Source organism: Sinocyclocheilus anshuiensis, unplaced genomic scaffold (genome assembly GCF_001515605.1).
Source record: "Sinocyclocheilus anshuiensis isolate Anshui unplaced genomic scaffold, SAMN03320099.WGS_v1.1 scaffold2480, whole genome shotgun sequence".
Lineage (NCBI taxonomy): Eukaryota > Metazoa > Chordata > Actinopteri > Cypriniformes > Cyprinidae > Sinocyclocheilus > Sinocyclocheilus anshuiensis.
Window position 1 is genome coordinate 201,277 of NW_015547769.1, and position 20,815 is coordinate 222,091.

General features: G+C 35.9%; 1 protein-coding gene across 5 annotated transcripts in view; it reads left to right on the top strand.

Moving 5' to 3' along the window:
• LOC107704562 (centrosomal protein of 95 kDa) overlaps positions 1-20,815 on the top strand; it is a 201,714-nt gene that overhangs the window by 103,215 nt on the left and 77,684 nt on the right. For 4 of the 5 annotated variants that reach the window (XM_016507520.1, XM_016507516.1, XM_016507518.1 and 1 more), the window contains 4 exons: positions 1,587-1,656; positions 10,774-10,841; positions 11,184-11,332; positions 17,710-17,824. In XM_016507520.1, the coding sequence (XP_016363006.1) occupies positions 1,587-1,656; positions 10,774-10,841; positions 11,184-11,332; positions 17,710-17,824 (402 nt within the window). The remainder of the gene's footprint in view (positions 1-1,586; positions 1,657-10,773; positions 10,842-11,183; positions 11,333-17,709; positions 17,825-20,815) is intronic. The other variant, XM_016507517.1, reaches the window with a different exon arrangement.

A 20,815-nucleotide genomic window follows, 5' to 3' on the forward strand; every position in this document is an offset into this window, starting at 1 on the left:
GATACCAAGAACGAAACATCTAGAAGATCTTAAAGCAGAGATACACTCATATACCTGAATATAAGCATTGAGAGTCTAACTAATACAAATAAAGATTTGGAACTAGGCTAATACAATAGGGAAACATACAAACAACACATGCATATACCAGATACAATTGTAACTGATTAATTATAGTCTAAATAAAGAAATGTCTTTATGTGTGTGTGTGGGTGTGTATTATGTGAGCATGTTGTAGTTTGCTGGTCAGCCAGGTCCATTGGTGCCTGGCCCCGGGGGTCATTTACGTCTCTTTGGAATGTTTTGCTGAATGTCTGTGTGTGCGCGCGCAACGTGATGTGTGAGTGACTGAACATGTGCACGTGCGATACAGTGAAGACAGCGCATTATTTTAGAACTCTTCTCATTTTTATTTTTTAAATGTAGAAAGTGTGTTAATTTGTGCAATGATAACCTACCAGCAACAAAGAGAAAGGAAAAATTGAAATCGCATCATATGACCCCTTTAAAGTGAATGTTTAAACAAGACTTAAAAACATATTCAAATAACAAACTTTCGTGATGACACAGGAGCAGCACTGGCCTGATTGGTCCTCACTGTTGAGCCCTGCCATGATATCAGCGTCTCAGAACAGCTCGATTCACAGTAAATGACCCATGCTATTCTTAGACACTGAATCACTCTATCATGAACTACCGTACTTCACTCTGAAACCAGTAAAGCATATATTTAATAAAACTGCATTAATTCATGGCTCAATATCAATTTTATTTTTATATATTTTGCAGCCCTACAGCCCACTTAACTAACACTGATAAATGTACTAAAGCATACCAAAACAAGGGATTCAAACTTTTCTGCATTGTGTGTTTTGGTACTGCAATTATGATCTAAATTTCAGCTGTCCTCCTTGTCTTTTTCATTCATCTCCTTTCCTGTTTGCTTGTAATCTGCATAACATGGCTTTGTATGTATGAGAGTGGCATTTTACTGTGTGATAAATATAACCGTGTAGGAGAATGGTTATTATGCACAAACAGCGGGAAACTCTATATTCGTGCAATGTGCACGTCAAAAAATCAATTCCGATTTCAAGCTTGTGACATATTAAATGCGCACATCAACGTGATGTTTAGCGTTCATGTAACACTATACTACGTTCAGATTCATCAGTCGGTATGAATTCAGTCCGATTGAAACAAAAGTTGTGCATGTAAACATTTTGTGTTCATCACTTGACCCTCCCATGAAAGTAATGTAGGGTGTAACAAAATGAGAGGGGAATTCCTAATTTAGTTTTCTAATAAATCTGGCATTACATAATACAAATATTGTTGGCTCTGTAATGGATTGCTTTTCTTCCTCCATTTGAAGTGGCTGCTAAATGTGCCTGCTAAATGCATATATGTAAAAGTAAAACTCAAAAAAGTGGTCACAGCATGTATTTGAGATGCATGATAATACTAGGTGGAAACGGGGCCAGAAATGAGAACTGTAATTATCAATAGAGAAGTTTATACATTTACATTCTACTTGCAAAATGGCACCATCTCTCATCATTCTACTTTTTGTTTCTGTTTTTCAGATTGTTCACTCATCTGATGGGGTTCACGTCAATAGGGAGTTGAATGTTCCTGTTTCCGGTAATTTCCCTGGTGATGGTTACCTTACATTTCTTTGGTAGACATCACTAAAAGATTTATGAAACATTCTCTGCAAACTGCTCTGTGGGCAGATGACATCATATGTTACAGCAAATTTCTAACATACCAAAGGCCAGCTTTCCTTTTTCATTGAAACACACAATCTCTTTGAAACATTTTCAAACTGTGTTGGGATAACATATATCATCAGGTTTTGCCCATTAAGCAAAAAATGCATACTAAGAAATCCATGTTATACTGTTAATCAGCACAAATGTATTAAATTGATCAATTGTGACATTAAAGACTTTTGCACCAATAAGAATTACATTAAACAAAGTTTAGAGCTAATCAAGGATTTGTTGATCTAGGTTTTATTTTAAATTGAGTTGTGTTGCACCACTTAATTTTAAACACAGATTAACAAATCAGGGATTAGAATTCTAACCTGGGATAAAAACCTCCATCTATGATTAATTTTCTCCGCCATGATGAATTTGCCATTTTAATTAAACAGCAACTAGACCGGAGCAAATTGTGTGCGCACTGTGGCAGTTTGTGTGACACAATGCTAAACCAGCTAATTCTCCCTAATGGAACAAGTGACCGATTTCAGCCACAGCTTCAGCAACTATTTATAGGACAGAAAATCTGATGAGAAGCTGAAGTGCAGGGTGATGTCATCAAAATTGTTGATTCACTGATCTATAATAGAGAACTGGATTGCTCATGATGTCATGAACGTGAAGCCTTCGTGCTGCCATATTGGTATTCCCTAGTACATTGGCCATTTCTTAATACCAAGTATGGAAAGTTCGTACGCAAGTCCTGCAAATGGAACAGCAGCGTACTTATTAACATATCTTAGCTCGCCTTGGCTACTCCGGTTATCCTCACTGTATGTATATTTACAATAAGATGAAATATGATATCAAACACCACTGCCTCATTTCGTTTTTAATTTAAACATATTAATAGCCACAAAAATGTAGTTCAGGGAATACTTTGATTATCTTCTCTCACTGTATGTATACTTAAAACAAAACGAAATATAAAACACAACCACATATAAAATATGAACACACACAAATACATAAAACATTAATATGTGGTTCGGCAGTATGTGCATATATATACTCTGATTCTCTTCACTGTATGTATAAATGTATGACATAAAACACTACGCTGCCTCTTTTTTTAAATGTCAGTTTTAATGAACAATAATAGCCATTAAACATGTATAAGTGTGAAATATCAGAGGCTTATTTAATAGGAAATATAGACAAAAGCAGGCAATTCTGTCAAACATATACTACATCAGTGCTGTACGACGGTAAAGATAAATATATAAAATTATGAAACTAAACTTTGTGCTCAGCCAAAACGATATGACCAGGAACAAATAATAGATTCATAAGACCAAAGATACCTGTTAGATATGCCTAAAACAAATTATACCTCATGTTTAACCACTACAGAGACATCAGAGCCAGCGGCAAATGCCAGAATGACTAGCCGAGGTAAGGCTGCTCTTGGCGGGATACATGAGCACTGAGTGCCCAGTGATCGTCTGGAGCTCACATCTCCGAGATTGGCATAGCAAATTTTGAAATAGGCACTATCTTTATAAATAAACTGCAGAGTTTTAAACAATTACATTTTCACCTGAAGAACTCTTAAAAAATACATTTCATGACACAATAACAATAATATTTAGAAAATTATGCAAGTTTTCTCTTCCGGAGAAAAGGGTGCGGAGCAAGAACAATCCGGGGATTTGAACTGTATATGGCTAGATGTGAACTTTAAATTGGAACAGTACTTGGGCAACGACTGATGACGTTTCACATGTCCACAAGAATGCAAGTACAGACAAGAACGCATATTGAAAAACGGCTAGTGTTTCCCAAACACTGACAGGTTGTTAGGTGTGGTTGGAAAATTATCAAAACTTTCTATGTCTTATTATATTTCGTTATTATTATTATTTTAAATCAATGCTATTGGTCATCTTTGCGTCTGTTTGTGGGTTTTCTTTACTCAAGAAACACTATGTCTATAAAGGCTAATGTTTTTTTGTGTATTTGAAGAGCGGAGAAGAGTCTTAGCATTTGCCATATAGGTGTAGCTAATATACTGTTTTATATATCCTGTGCATTGCGCTTCATGTTTATATCACAAGATTGTAGCCAAATGTATTCAACAACAAAAAACCTGAGCGCCCATATAGCTACAACAAACTTTATAACCTGTAAGTTGAATAAAATGTAATGATGCCTCAGATGCGGCCGTTAATCATGGACAAAACACATATTGCCATCATTCGCTGATAAAAAACCTTGTAACTACATTTGAACTTGATTTTCATAAAATGTTAATATTATATTGACACATGCAAGTGTCTGATCGTATATAAAGCCACAATACCAACTCTGACAATGCTATTTAATTATTTTCGCCCCACACAGTGAGGATAAGTAAATGTTTTGTTTTATCATCACGAACAACATAAGACTACCTGTGACTTTCTGTTCATACCTGACTTAAGCTGAAGTTTCACATTACATTTACATTTACATTTTAGTAATTTAGCAGACGCTTTTATCCAAAGCGACTTACAAATGAGGACAATGGAAGCAATCAAAATCAACAAAAGAGCAATGATATACAAGTGCTATAACAAGTCTCAGTTAGCTTAACACAGTACTGAGCAAGGGTTTTTAAAATAATATAATAAATAAAAAGAAAACAGATAGAATAGAAAAAGAATATTAAATGCGAGTACTACTTTTAATATAATATCCAGTTTTAATTTGACATTTGAAGCAATGCGTGTTTGTGCAATTTTGCTATATTTCAGTATGTAGTGGAGTGCTGTGGGATTTTTTTACTGATCAAAACTGTGCCGTGGTTTAAAAAAAGGTTGGGAAACACTGCCCTAGTATTCCCATACATTCTATTGAATGAATAGGAAATTGTACAATTTTAATGAGAAAACATCAAGTCAGCATTTTTATATCTGAAGTATCCCTGTACATTCTTACAATGCAAACGTCCTAAGCATGTAAACGTTTTTTTGTTTAATGTCGGGAATTTCCCCTGCGTATTAAAAAGTGACGTTCATATACATTACAGTAGCGTACATCAGATTAACATGATATACATCAGAAGCTCAACATATGTATTACAAATGACAAAAAGTGCTTATTCTGAAATCTGAATAAATATTTATGCTTTGTATACACATATACCTTAATTTGCCTTGTACAGTTATTCATTGTTTCATTTTGTTAGTGTTTTTATTCGTACAGTAGGCTAACTGTAAATGTTTCAACAATGATTTAATTAACAGCATTCATTTTGAAGTTAATGATTTAATAGTTGGTTAAATTAATAATTAATTCAGCATATTTACATAACATTTTACTCCTATGGAAACGGTAATGCTAGTAAAACGGCATAGAATTTGCGCAATCTTTCAGAGTCTGAAATAGATGTTGCTCAATCAGCACATTAAAAATGGATCACACTGGCTCACCTTATCACTGCTGCCACTAAATTGCAAATATATTATTTTCTTTGTCCGATACTGAGATACAACAAGATGAGTAAGTTTACGGGCAGCCACAACCCTCATACTCTGATCGCTTAATGCACTTTAATTTTCATTTTTATTTGTAAAAAATATCTCCCTGAGACCTGACAACACACTCACTGTTTCTGTCTTTGTCCAATCAGCCACGTATTGTGATTTGTAGGTGCACTTTATTTCATTTAAACCTCCTCACCTGTAAATTTAAAGTTAATCCCTAATTGAGATTTAGATCTGAGTTTAAAGTCATGGAGCAACAGGATTAAAGTTAATCTATCTTAAATATACTTTAAATCCAGGATCAAAAATATGGTTTAATTTAAACCTTATTTTTAAACAAGGTTTAAAATTTGGTGCAACAGGTTTATTAGATAAACCATGATTTAATCTAGATTTAAGCTTAGTCCTTATTGGTGCAAATGCTTCTTGCCTTGCTTACTTGGTGTTTAAAAGACACTAAATATTCAGTATTATTATTATCGATTTGACTGCATTGACACTATCGGATGAGGACACAATGATGACTTAATTTACATTTTAAATCCCTCTGGGCCTCCTCAGTCAGAAATGACAAAAACTTTCCATTTTGAAATGTAATTTTTTTTTTTTTTGCTTCATCAGAATTGGATGACACTTAGTGGCTTTTGTTGCAGTAGCTATTTGAACACACACACACAAATCATGGACATGAGATTCAGATATGTTAAAGGGTCATAAAAAAAAGTCACACTTGGCTCCTTCCCGGTCAAAAATTACAGACATAGGAAATGAATGGGAAATATGAAAAAATACTCTGAGAATCTTTTAGTTGTACAAACTAGAGGTCTTCACGGGTCCACTTGGATCCGAAAACCTGAGGTCCGACCCGAAACCCGAGCGGGTTCGGGTCCAAAACTTTGAGGAGTACCTCAGACACGGGACAGGTTCGGTATTAGCAGCCTCGGGTCTCGGGTAATTTAAAATAAACATGCTTTTTCCAAATGGACCCGATTAGACCCGAATTCTTTTAAACTATCCCGAATGCATAGATTACTTTCACTTTAAGTGAGGAACGCACATAGAAAAGGAGCATATGTTTGTAACCTCGCGCACAGAAATCATCTTATAGATATGAGATCCATCAGGAAAATCCACTCGCTTCATTATGCTGCGTGTTCATGCAGGGCTTTTCTTTTTTTGTGTGCAGAAGCCTTTCGCCAGAGATCAGGTTGCAGACAACATTAGCGAATCCATGAATTATTAGGTTATCGATTAATTTTTTATCTAACTATTATGTTTATTTTTCAAATCCACAGGTCACAATTGAAAGTCGAGCTCAGAAATAACTTGTATCCATCAGGCAGGCACTAATATAAAGTTGCCTAATAATAAAAAGTGGATCCCATTGCAAGAAACAAAAATAATCCACGTCCAGGCACTCACATAGCAGGCAAAATATAAAAAGCCTTTATTGTAAGACAGGGCTACATGTTAAAAAACACCAACGCGTATCAGCCCAAACAGGCCTTCATCAGGGTGTTAGATAATAGAGAATGAGAACTAGTTAAATATATACACCTGTGACTACATTTTCAAAATCTAACCACTAGATGTCTCTTGGGTATTTACAAATATCAAACCATCCCAAAGAAAAAAAAAGAAAAACATTTTATACAGGCCAAGCATGGTAGTGATAGTAATTTGAAGGTCATTGGAATTGAACATGTGTCATTAAACATCAGAGGTGGAGATAGACTTAGACGGTTAAAACAACAAGAAACGTATTGGATACATAAATCGGATGCTCTCTCATATCCTGGTCTTAATGAAGATATTGATTTTTCTCCATTTTTGCAGTAGTTAGATTTGTTGTAGGTGCTTTCTATTGGTATTTGTTCAGTTGAAAAACTGTTTTTCCACTGTCATGTCTTTTTGACATGTGAAGGCAGTGAAGGCAGTCCGCGAGTGGAGAAGGGCGAGACTCATGCTTTCAACGAGAGCATTCTGTCTCAGTGAGCAAGCAGTCTGTGCGTGGGGGCTGCCCAGACAGGTGATGCACTCACTGCCCTTCTGCATCGTGTAAGATTCCCTGCACGAGACGCACTCGCAGCGCGACATTTGCAACAACATCGCTAGAATTTGCTTTTTTAGGGCTTACCTGCTAGAAATAAGCTCTTTCAGTATCGCCGGATGGCTGCAGGGGAACAGGACCGGAACTGCTGTGATGCTGAGACGTGAAGAGAGCCGGTCAGCCGAGCTGGGGGAGGTCTCAAGGCTTTCAGGATCAGCGATGAGCGTAGAGTCATCGCTGAAGGAGAAGAATCTGAGAATCCTTCTTCTTCTTCTTCTTTTTGTTCAATGGCCTTTCACTCCTTAGGAGTATTACCGCCACCTACTGTATATCTTGCGCACATGGGTGATGAATCTGTACTGAAAAAAAAAAAAAAAGATTTTGTAATGCCCCACCCACCCCAGAGGATCAGAGCCCAAGCTTCAGCTGGTGCTGTGTGTTCTGCTCCTCCAGCTTCCACACTGTGCTCCTCAATCTCCGAGATGGGCAGAAGCATCATGATCCTCATCCTCAAACACTAAATCCTGTGGTCTAATCCTGTGAGCTCTAAAAATGTTAAAACCACCTTAAACATCTGACTATCACTCAAACCCTTTCCCAGAAGGTCCACGACACTCACTGGTCTGTTCCTTATATTGCTAAAAAGACTGTTACGCTGATCTTCATATTTACTACATTTAAAGAGCACATGCTCTACTGTTTCAAAAACACCACATTCATCACACATACCATTTTCATGCTTCCCCATTAATGCAAGTGTTGAATTTAGTCCTGTGTGACCCATCCTTAATCTAGAAATCATTACTTCTTCCTTTCGGTGTCTTCCATAAAACTGTTCTTTTTTCCCTACTGATTTTACAATATTATAATACCACCTACCTGTGCTGCTATTTTCCCATCTTTGTTGCCATATTCTTATTATTTCCCTATTAATTACTGATTTTATCTCATTCCTTCCCAGAGGTACCTTAACATCCACCAAGTTTTTCTTTAAAGCTTCTTTTGCTAACTTATCTGTTGTTTCATTCCCTACTATCCCAATATGTGCCGGTACCCAACAAAAGTATACGATTATACCCTCTATTTTCAGTCTGTACAGTAATGTATAAACATACTGTAACTGATCATGTCTCTCCCTGGCGTTGTATTCTTTGAATTGTTAATGGCTATTTTTAACTCAAAAGAATTAAAATCCTCATCCATATTACTATCAACGTTTTTTCATACAAACATTCTCATATATTTTACTTGGTTCTTGTCTTCTTTTTAAGAACTTATCATTCAAGTTTTCAACACCATGAACTTTAGCAAAAGTTTTGGCTAAGACTTCTGTCTTTTCTTTATTCGTTCTGGCTATTTTCCCTTCCTCTTCAATTACAGGGATCTGTTTATAATTATTAATACCATTCATTTTCCTAATCATTCTCCATACCACATGCATTCCAGTCTCTCTCCCAATTGTGTTACAGAATTCCTGCCAAGCCTTTCTCTTTGCACTTTTAATTACCCTTCTTGCAGCTGCCCTTTTCTTCTGGTATTCTACAACTGTATCTTGAGTTATTAACCTTTTTAACATCTAGAATGCCTTATTCCTCTCTCTAATTGCCACTGTGCACTCTTCAGACCACCACGGTACACTTTTCTTTTTCTTTCCATTACCTCTTATTAACGGTATAGATTGATTTGCTGCAGAAATGATTTCTCCTACTACCTTATAATATTTCTCCTCAATATTCCCTTCCAACTTCATATTTTTGAAATTTTCTTCACACAACACCTTAGCAAAAGTAATTATCACTTTGATTTCTCTTCAACCTCTTTATCAGCTTTAATTCTCGTATGTCTTACTTTATTAATTGTTTGCTCACAATCAGATCCATCACCCATGGTACTCTTTTTTTTTCCTTTTATTGTATCTTACTTCCTGAAAATTTGATCATTGTCGCCATCCGAAGTATCTCCCCACGCCAATGACGCCATTCTTTTTTTCCCTTGGCCCGGACCATCTGAGAATCCTGTGGTGAACGCCCGCTTATATAGCCAGATGCCCCGCCCATTCTGGCGGGCTTCGTCACCATAGGCTCGTGCAGCTCCGCTGCCGCGCCATTGGTTCGTTTTTAAAGCCCTAATTTGATCATTGTCGCCATCCGAAGTATCTCCCCACGCCAATGACGCCATTCTTTTTTTCCCTTGGCCCGGACCATCTGAGAATCCTGTGGTGAACGCCCGCTTATATAGCCAGATGCCCCGCCCATTCTGGCGGGCTTCGTCACCATAGGCTCATGCAGCTCCGCTGCCTAGCCATTGGTTCGTTTTTTTAATAGGCTTCAGTTCAGGGGAAAAAAAGTCTTTTTCCGATCGAATAGTAGTATCGAATGGGAACAACTTTCTGATACGTTTTTGCATGTCAAATTAATAATTTAGCCACAATGTAGTAAAAAATGGACAGCAAGAAAGGGATTACACTCTAAAACATCAAAACAGACAGAGTACAAAACAGACACACCCACTCAGACACACACACAAAACACAGTATTGTACACACTCAGATGAACTGGTGTGGCTGTAACATTATGACAAAATTGATACAGAAGACACAACACAAATAAGAGGTTGAAATCAGATCAGACCCAGACTGATAAAGCTCAAATAAAGCATTCCTAATCGTTATTGTTACATTTTTATTGATTCTGATGTTATGTCCTTCTCTGTGTTCAGGTTTGACTGTAGTAAAATTAATGCAAAACTTGACACTGACAAAAAAAAAAAAATCTTAACCTTAACAAAAGGTTGTCTTTGAGAATGTCTAAATACATATCCAAATCCAGAACTTAATGAAAATAAGTATTTATGTCAAAAACAACTAGAGAATTTTTAGCCTCTCTATATAGAGCTATATAGGAATCTAGCGGTCGCACCATGTTATTTCATATGTTTTTCTTTTTTTACTCCCACAAGATGGCATTAATCTGCCTTCAAAAATTCGATTTTAAAGGCCTGGTCTTTATTTTAACATAGAATACTGCTTTGATCGAAAAATAATTTAAAAAACTGTATTATTTTCAATGGGGAAAATTATCATAATTATTGCATAACTATTACTTAGTAGTATTGAACAAAAACTTATTACATTGATTTTACTGAAAATACAAGAAGTTGCATTTCAAGGCTTCAGTCACGAAGGAGCCAAGTGTGACCCCTAAATGAAGAGGGCCAGAGGAATAAGATGTTAAAGACAGATAAGAAAAGAAAAAAGTTATTTTACATTGTAAAAATATTTCAAAATATTACTGTTTTTATTATATTTTTGATCAAATAAATGCAGCCCAGCTCAGCATAAAATACTTCTTGTTTGTAATTAAGAAATAGAAGGTTTTTGAAATGTGGCATCAGACTATTGGACTGTATATTTGTAAAATTATTCATTATTAATTCGTCCTCAGATGCTTAAATGGAATGGACACCCTAATTTTGTGTTTTTCTCTAGAGGAAACTGAGAAATTTGAATTCTGTCGGAGGGGAGTTGATTCAGAAGAATCTGAGCATCAGGAAAAGGTTGGACACACACCACACTTTACTTTTGGGGTATTACAACAGTGTTCCCCTCCTGAGACAAAGTAATAAAAAAATGTATGTAATAAAGACATCAGGTAAGTATTTAGGATGGCATGTTGTCATAGTGTTTTATTCTCAACTTTTCTGCTTTCAGTTGACCTGTTGGCCTTTAAAATTAAAGGCACATGTCAGTCAGTTTGAGGTTGATGCTTCTTGTAACATATTTATGTAGTACATTTTATCCATAAAAGCTGTCTTCTAATTTATAATTGCTAATTTGTCATTGTTCACTCTTGCAAGTGCCACATTCATTGATGTGTTCTCTGTCTTCGCTGGGCTCAGGTGGACTTCACAGTTCCAAGGCAGATTCTGTCCTGTACCCAGCCAGATGGATACAGAAAGGTAGAGGAAAAAGATGATAGAGAAGAAGAGCAAACTAACAGATCACCAGGAATTCATGTTATCCATAGAGACAGGAGACAGGGTGCTGGGTAAGCAATGCTCTCACATAGAATAAATGGGCAAGTGGGAAAAAGAGAAAACACACACATAAACAGTTAAAATAGATTTAATTACAATATAATTCATGAAGTGACTTTACTTGTGAATGTGTGTGTTTGTTCCTTCAGGAACATTTTTATATACAATGAACATTTTTGTAGGCCTTTAAACAGATCTTACACAAAGCGCTATCTATATTTGGATTCATTGGCTTGTTAAAGAGCATACAAAACTTAATGTCAAACTGACAGTGTCCCCGCGGATCCTTGAAAATCTTACAAATATATTAAATTTGATATTTAAAATTTAAGGTCATAAAAAGTCTTAAGTCTTATTTTTACTTATGAGAGGTCTTAAATTTTAGATGACACTTAGACTTAGGATGTATTCACACCAGGAAAGTCCGCTAGTTCATTTGCTTTGGTCTGGACCAAATACAATGTTTATTTTTTTTGTTTGGTGCGGTTCGCTTTCACACTGCCCTTTTTGCAAGTGAACCAGAAACTGTAAACAAAACCACACGTGTGCTTAAGGTCATCCATTCATTGGTTTATCCATTCAACCGTACCAGTGTTCGTTTGGAAGCGGACTGAGACCACCTCTTCAGCTGGGTTTCAGTACGGTTGTTTGGTCCGCACCCGAGTGCGATTGCTGTATTCACACCTGCCCAAAAGATCCGCACCAAGGGGGGAAACGAACTTGAGTTCAATTCAGTCGAACCAAACAAGACAGGTGTGAATACACCCTTAGACATATCTAAATACTTTACAAATTTAAAGCTAATTACTGCTGTATGATTTTTATTGTTCTTTCTTTGTGGATTTGTTTCCGCACTTGATGATTTGTGGCATTTATGACAGCATATTATGTACTGTCTTCTGCATGTGAAAGAGAGAAGGAGAAGAAAATGGGTAAATGTAAGTTCAGTTGTAGGTTTATTCTTTATGTGCATAGGGGTGTGCGATCATTTATGATGATATCGTAATTATTATTATTAAACTCAAGGTGATATCGGGTTCAAGATATGGGGCATTTTTGGCCCGATGAGTTTTTATATTTATCTTATATTTATATCATATGATAGTTACATCACAATATTACACAAGCAGAGTGACACTTTTCCTAAATATCAGCTTGATTTCAATGTGATATTTATTTTATACAACAGTTAAATAAACAAGAGGTTAGCACTGTGAGTTACATTTGAGACTCAATGTCAATATTGTTAGTGCTTGGTAAAAAAGTTTATGTCTGTCACTGCTGTGAACTGACCACCACAAAGAATAGGAATAATATGAAAGTCTTTGTGAGTCAGCTGTCCACAACAAGACTAAACCAGAACAAAAACACACTCAGCAAAATATTTGAAAATGTCGAGAGATATTTTTTGTCAATATTGCACACCCCTAATGTACACATTGCACAGGATTCATTTTTATTTCTACAGGTCTTAAAAAGGTCTTTAAAAGCTTTAAATTTGACTTTAAAATGTGCAGCAACCCTGACTAAACATAATTGTCTTTATGAATGAGTCATCATCAAACCATTCATTCAACAAATACACTTAAAAACGCTGATTCATTCATGTATGAAGCAAGTTGCTGAAATTAATTTAATGTTGAGCGCCACTTTACAAGGCTCAGTCAATGAGAAACGCGTCACTTGGCTAATGCTGAAGCTGATATTTCACTTCAGAGAGATCAATGGCATTGATTCAGTGCATTCTGACAACTGCATTTTCTCTTTCAGTTGTTTACATTCACTGAAGATAACTGACTGTGTTTACATGAATACTCACTAAGACAGGCATTTTGACATAATTTTGTATGTATCAGAACATTTACACAATAAGCCTAAAAAACTAAATTCTGTACTCGCGCGCTGTCTGAGAAGCTGCTTTATGTGTGCACATTTTGGGTGCGTGCTTACAGTAGACCGTCTCAGAAAGTGCACGAGTACTGAACTGAGTACTCTTTTGCTGCTTATTACATTTGAATGGTTTAAAAAACATGAATGTTTAAACTGGCAAGACTTAAAAACATGTGCAGATACATTTTGTCAACTGTCCCGAGTGTCTTTCTTCAACTTAGGTGAATATCAGGCAAATCCTTAAACTGGTTATGCTTAAAGGAATAGCACAACCAAAAATGATTCCGGAGTACTCACTCACTCCCAAGCCATCCAATATGTTTATGACTTTGTTCCATTAGCCATAGAGAAATAAGGTTTTGGAGGAAGACATTCCAGGATTTTTCCTTATTTAATGCAAATGAACGGGGCTCACCACAGACCATATTTTTACTGTAAAAATCAATATTTAAGCTGCTTAAAAGTTATGTTTAGGTATTGGGTGTCTAGAATTACTAGAAGGGATTTAGAATTTTGTTGCACATTCATGCAGGGCTTTTCTTTTTTTGTGTGCAGATGCCCTTCGCTGGAGATGAGGTAGATAGTGTTGCAGACACTAGCGGATCCATGATTTATTAGGCTATCGATTGAATTTTTATCAAGCTATCACGTTTATTTTTTAAATCCACTGGTCACAACTGAAAGCTGAACTCAGAAATATCTTGTATCCATCAGGCAGGCAATAATATAAAGTAATAATAAATAAGTTAATAAATAAATGAAAGTAATGGTTCAGTGGCCAAATCAGTCAGAAGGACATTTTTCCTCACTGAGTGCAGGGCTGCAGGCTGTGCACCCATCAATGCTGTTTACGTTCGGGTCCAGTTGGGTTCAGAAATAAATGTCGTCGAGTTGCATCAAACTCGGATCTAATTTTATCAGGTATGTCTCGGGTCAGGTTTTTCTTTTTTAAAAATAATTTATGCATGTTTGGTTCGGGTCAATTTATGGTCGGGTACAAATTTTAGGACCAGAGAAGACCTCTACTCCTTGATGAATGCACATTGCATACTACTACTACTAGGGCTGTGTATCACCAGCAAAGTCACGATACATATCACGATACATAGGCCACGATACGTATCACGGTACGGGACTGCACTGAATATCACCTCAGCAGAATTTAGTAAAACAACCGTTTATTAAACACTGCATACTATAGGGCCATTTCTAGCTATTGGCAGAGCAGGCAGTTGACCTCTGCATTATGAAGGGCCTCCTTAACTGTACCACAGTAAAATATAGGTAATGGCATATGTTTCGTGTTTAAATTGTGCACTCCCCACCAGGTCCAATATTCGGATTGTTTGCATCTTGTTTTTAATGCCATAATAAAATAATAATGTTCTCATCTAATAAATGTATATTGTAATGTACTTATACTAATATCATGGCTTAAAGTTCTCTGGCACTGTGCCGGTGTTCTGTCGATTTGTTCTACCCTGTCAGATTTGGCTACCTCCCATTAAAACAGTGGGTAGTACTATTTGACAATGAAAAATGCTACCTGTAAAATTATGGTTTATTAACGTCTACACCTACCACAACCCTAAACCTACCCTTACAGTAATGAAAATACAGTAATTATTACATTTACATTTAGTCATTTAGCAGACGCTTTTATCCAAAGTGATTTACAAATAATGACAATGGAAGCAATCAAAATCAACAAAAGAGCAATGATATACAAGTGCTATAACAAGTCTCAGTTAGCTTAACGCAGTACACGTAGCAAGGATTTTTTAATAATATAATAAAAAAAGAAAACAGAATAGAACAAGCTAGTGTTAGAGGTCTTTTTTGCTTTTGTTAATTGTATAATAAATGAAAAGAAAACAGATAGAATACAAAAAGATTAGAAAGCAAGTGTTAGTTTTTAAAGAAAACAAGCAGCAAATGAATAGATTGCAAGTCTAAAAGGGACAAGTGTTTTTTTTTTTTTAAGAATAGAATTAGAATAGAGAGTGCTAGAGTTAGAGGGTCAAATAAAGATGGAAGAGATGTGTTTTTAGCCGATTCTTGAAGATGGCTAAGGATACATTAAATATTGTTGTTCAGCATGAGAAAAAAGGACGCAATATTGATGTGTGCATGCGCAGTAAACCCTGGTAGGAAAATCTGACGGGTAGGATAAAATGACAGGACACCGGATCTCCGGCGCGCAGCATTTGGCTGCGGAAAAAAAATTATCCTACATTAAAAAAAAAAACTTGTTGATATCACTTTCGAGTCCATGAGTTCGCCTACCAATGGTATAAGAGGAGCACAGCTTTCACTCTCAACCAAACTAACATTACTAGCCAATCAGATTTTTTTGCTCTTATAAACACAAGACGCGCATAATAGTATCCAATTGCAGATTTGCAGCCCTGATGAATGGAGAAGCGCGACAAAAAACTGCGAGGCACAATGGTCAAAGATGTCCATTCTAGCGCATATTTACATAAAAAAGCTAATTAAAAAGCAGCGGAGCTTTGTAAACAGCTCAGAGTAATCTTGTCATCTCCATAAGAACGATATGATTCCCAGAGCAAATTTACCGGGATTTTCGAAAAGGTCCTGTTCACACATAATCTCTTAATGGCGATTTACCGGTAATTTACCAGTAAAGACTGTAACTTATGTGTGAAAGGGGCTAAACTCTTCCTCTGCATATGCTGTAAATTTGAATTGCTTAACGTTCATCTGGGAAAACAATGTGCATTATCTCACTAGATTCGTAACATAAATAATTTATAAACTTTTGCCAACACAGGAGAATACATCATCAACCTATGTCTAAATATGCCATGTATTGTACATGGCGATTTCAAAATAAAAGTTTCTGCATGTCCCCAAATATTAACATTTAATGGATTTAAACATTGTTTAAATCACGCTGTAAAGTGAAACGTCACCAGGCCGTTGGCGCCCTCTGCAGGTATTTGTTATAATACATTATGTACTTAAGTTGGTTATGTTCATATTATGTATAGGCATATTACATTATGTATTTTAACAGTGTTGTACAATAAAACCATGTAATTACTTGGTGTTTATATTTAATTTGAGCCAATTAGGGTATATTTATGTTCAACTAACAAACTAGAATGGGTTGAAGGAACTTAACCATTTGCAGCATAAACACAAATGATTAAGTTGATTACTCAAATTAAGTTGCTCCAACTAATGAGTTGTGACTCTGGGACCAATTAATTTTCTATTAAAGTTACAAAAAGGATTCAGGCAAGAGCAGTGAGAGAATTTTCTCTCTTTTGTTGTTTGATTACCATTAATGACACAGACAACACCAGGTTTATTGGCTTGTTGTCACTTTAAGATCAAATGCACAAATTTAATATACTGATAGACATGCATTTTCTTTCTCAACTGTTTACATTCACTTAAGACATAAACAATTGTGTTTATGAGGATACTTGCAAAGATGGCAACGCATCTCCGCCAAAACATCCCAATATGGTTGCTGTCATCTTGTGCCAATGACGTCATTTGGAGCCCGAGTCTGCACAGTAGTGAGGTGGAACCATGGTATCAAAGTCCCGCCTAAACTCTCGCAGACCCATCACAAGCTCACAATCTTGACACTTGAACGCACATCAGCATAAGAACTACCTAAAATGATGTAAATCGTCTTTGGGAAAATTTTATTTAGAATGTAATTCGATATATTTTTTTTTAGTTTGGCTTACATCCCGTTTACATGGAGATGGCAGGGTTGAGGGTTTATGACCTATACTGCAGCCAGCCACCAGATGGCCACCACATTCTGTGTTCCTCATTTTACATCAAATGATTTCTTAAAGTATGGTAACAATATATTTTTTTATTTGTGTTATGTAGAGGGATTCATAGTATGGGAATAGCTTTGTTAAAGAAAGGACAGAAAATTAATAAAGCATTTGCGTGACCTATTGAAATGCATAATGTTTTATAAGCAAGTTATTGAATGTAAATTTGAATTTGTATTTGTGACATATTAGATCAAGTGGTCACAATATTGACATAAAGCATATAAACGCATGTATTATAAAGTAGTCTATCACTTTTAAAGCTAAACATAGAATTCAGTGATGTAAATAATAAATCACTCCTGTTAAATGTGTAATAATATAATATTCAGGATATTACAGGATAGTACAGCAAAAACTAAGCTCAAATACCTGTAATATTTGTTTTTAATAGTTTTTAAAATTTGTATTATAAAACTACAGCTAAATAATCTTTTTAAGAATTTACATTGTGTCGAATTGATTGACTCTTTTATGTGCTGTAAAAATTATTTTATTACTACCTGTACCTGCCATTAAATATCCATTGAAGCTTATATGGCATTAAACTCAAATACAGCCACTCACTCCTGTCACTTAAAGTGTAGTTCAGTGAAACAGAATAACAGCCTAGCAACATCACGAAAAAAGGTGTTTTAGTATTTTATGACCTTTTTCTCTCTTTCCCTCAGGCTCAGAGATAGAGATGGTTCTTTGTCTTTGCATAGCCAGAGGAATAGGGAGGCAGAGCAAGAACTACATGATATGTCAGAGAAACTATCTCGCCGTTTGGAGGAACTTGATCTGGTCAGTAACTCAATTTGTGGGTGTTTCTCCATTGATCTTGTGGTGTTTTTTGTTTATTTGTTTGTTTGTTTTCCAAACACCAAAGGGACAAATACAATAAGCAATGCTATTACATATGTAGATTGTTACATGCTTAGTGTCATTAATTTCTTATGGTCAGCAAATTCATCAGTCATTCCACTGACAGTAATGGTTATAGACCATTAAATGTTAATTTAATATTTATATATGCCAATAATATTGAAAAAATTTATATTTCTTAATTTGCCTGACATGATTAAAGGTGGGGTAAGCGATTTTTCAAAAACGCTTTAGAAAACAGATTTGGGCCGAATAGCAAACCAAACTTGTAGCCAATCAGCAGTAAGGGGCATGTCTACTCATGATGTGGAGGAGAGAGCTGTTCAGTGCACAGGACGGACATTAGCCGAGCCGAGCGACAGAAAGATAGAGATGGTGGATAAAAAACTAAAGAGGAAAACGTCTGCAGAACAAAAGAAGGCAATAAGGCAAGAAGTAGGACCCGTGTACATATCGGATCAGCTTTCCAGCGCTGGAGAGATCGGACGCAGAGGTTGCTTTGTTTTTTCTCGATAGGTGAGTAACACCGTGTCTGCGCCGCAACAACTAAAGTCTGTCTAGTACACTGGACGCGACAAAGCGACCGTTGAAAATCATTTGAAATTTGTGTCAATACGTCATAAATAGAACGCAGCAACAGTTTTCTGTCGGGGATTTGTCGTGTCGTGCCGCGCCGCATCCAGTGTAGACCATAGATATGTTTATATATCTATGGTGTAGACAGCATCACTGATTATAATGAGTTCCATAGTATTTTGTCGCGCCACACCACTCGCGTCCGGTGTAGACACGGTGTAACATTGGTTTTGCTTTGTTTCACAGAACTAATCGTTGCCTGGGTTGCGTACGTATGTGTGGGGCGGAGCTATCAAAATAGGGGCGAGACCCTTTTGGGGTAGGGGCGTGTTTGTTTTGGTGATTTCAATTGTCAACATTGGCTACCAGAAATCACTTACCCCACCTTTAAATACGTATATTAGTATCCATTTAAAGAAACAAATTCATGACTCTTTCAAGGTAACATATAGTATAATATTTCTATAAAGACATATTTAGTGTTGTGCTATGAATAATAAAACAAACACTTATGCATTAATCTGCAACTGATAAGTAATAATACAGATAGCACATTCTCATTTAACCTGTCATCAGCTCAGAAGCACCCGCAGAATTATTTACTTTTTCTGACATGCCATCTTTAGTAATAATGACACTTTATTCTATGTTTGTTTGTGATGCAGTTTTGCTATATTATAATATGATTCAAGTTATTTTTGCGGACAACAGTAACATGCAAGCATAGTGAACCAACACCTGCTTGTCAAGTATAAGCAGAAAACCAAAAGCTATGTACCCTTTGGATTAATAATATACTTGAGTACTTGAGTGTCTTTTTGGATACTCTGTAGTTTTACTGAGTATCAAAGATATTAGCAACTTTTACTCTCTACTTCACTACATTTTTGAATAAGTCTCTGTACTCTTTACTTCACTACATTTGTAATGAGAGTTGCAATTACACATTACATTTTGCATGGCACCTAGCTTTTTCTGCAGTGATATCACCAACTACAGGGCACTGAAAGTATTATATCTTGTGCGTTTTTCCCTTACTCACCTAAACTTGTCAACAAGGCTACTTTATGTGAATGTGAGTTCTTTTTTCTTTTCTTTTTTGAGGTGTTCCGTTTTAGAAAATAAACGTTATTGCTCTTCTCACAAATCAACTGTTTCTTGTTTTTCACTGGCATGTCACTTTGACTAGTGCATCTTTGAGCCTATATTCAGTATGAGTAAAATACTCAAGTACTGTTAAAATCAGATACTCTAAGACTTTTACTCAAGTTGTCTTGAAATTGGTGACTTGTAACTTGTAGTGGAGTAATATTCACTGTAAGGTATCTGTACTTTTACTCAAGTATGGTTTTCAGGTACTCTGTACACCTCTGAGAAAGGTTCTCGGGGGGGGGTCCGATATCAAATTTTTCAAGGGCGTAAACGATTGTATATTGTGCGGTTTTTCACACATACACACCATATTCATATTGTATGATAGACCTCCTCATTCCGAACAACTTTGCCTGTAGTACCACTGCTGTCAAGCAAGGCATTTGTTAAATAATTTAGAATATGTAAAAAAAAAAAAACAAAACTATTTTTGTGAACTAGTCCTAGGTTTTTCGCTCAATTTTGAAAAAAACACTGCAGTACAATTCTCTGGATTCTCTGTCAATTATTATCCAAAAAAAATCATAATGGGGTCGTTTAGAAAAGGGGTGTGTCCAAATATACCCAAAAGCCTATAAATCTTTAGTTTAAACAAAAACTTTAACCTTCGTGAAGCAAGGTGAGCACATGCAACAGGTTGAAACAAGCATGCAAAATTTTGTGGAGATCGGACCATAGGTGGCGTTATAACAGTTAAAAATGCTTCAAAAACACTATATTTCTATGATAAATAACCTCAAATTGCAGAAAATGTTCATATATTCACGCATACACTAGATCTTCACATCATACGATCAAGCTCCTCATTCTGAACAACCTTGCCTGTAGGACCACTGCTGTCAAACAAATTGTTCTTTAAATATTTGACATTATTTAAAAAAACTCCTTTTGTGAACTCCTCCAATCCGACCATATGTGGTGCTATAACTGTCATAAACGTTAAAAATCATCATATTACTATGGTAAATTACCTGAATTTGCCAAAAATGCTTTTTTTAAATGGGTCATATGATGTTGCTAAAAAGAACATTATTTTGTGTATTTGGTGTAATGAAATGTGTATATGCGGTTTAAGGTTCAAAAAACACATTATTTTCCCCATACTGTACATTATTGTTTCTCCTCTATGCCCTGCCTTTCTGAAACGCGTCGATTTTTACAAAGCTCATCGGTCTGAAAAGC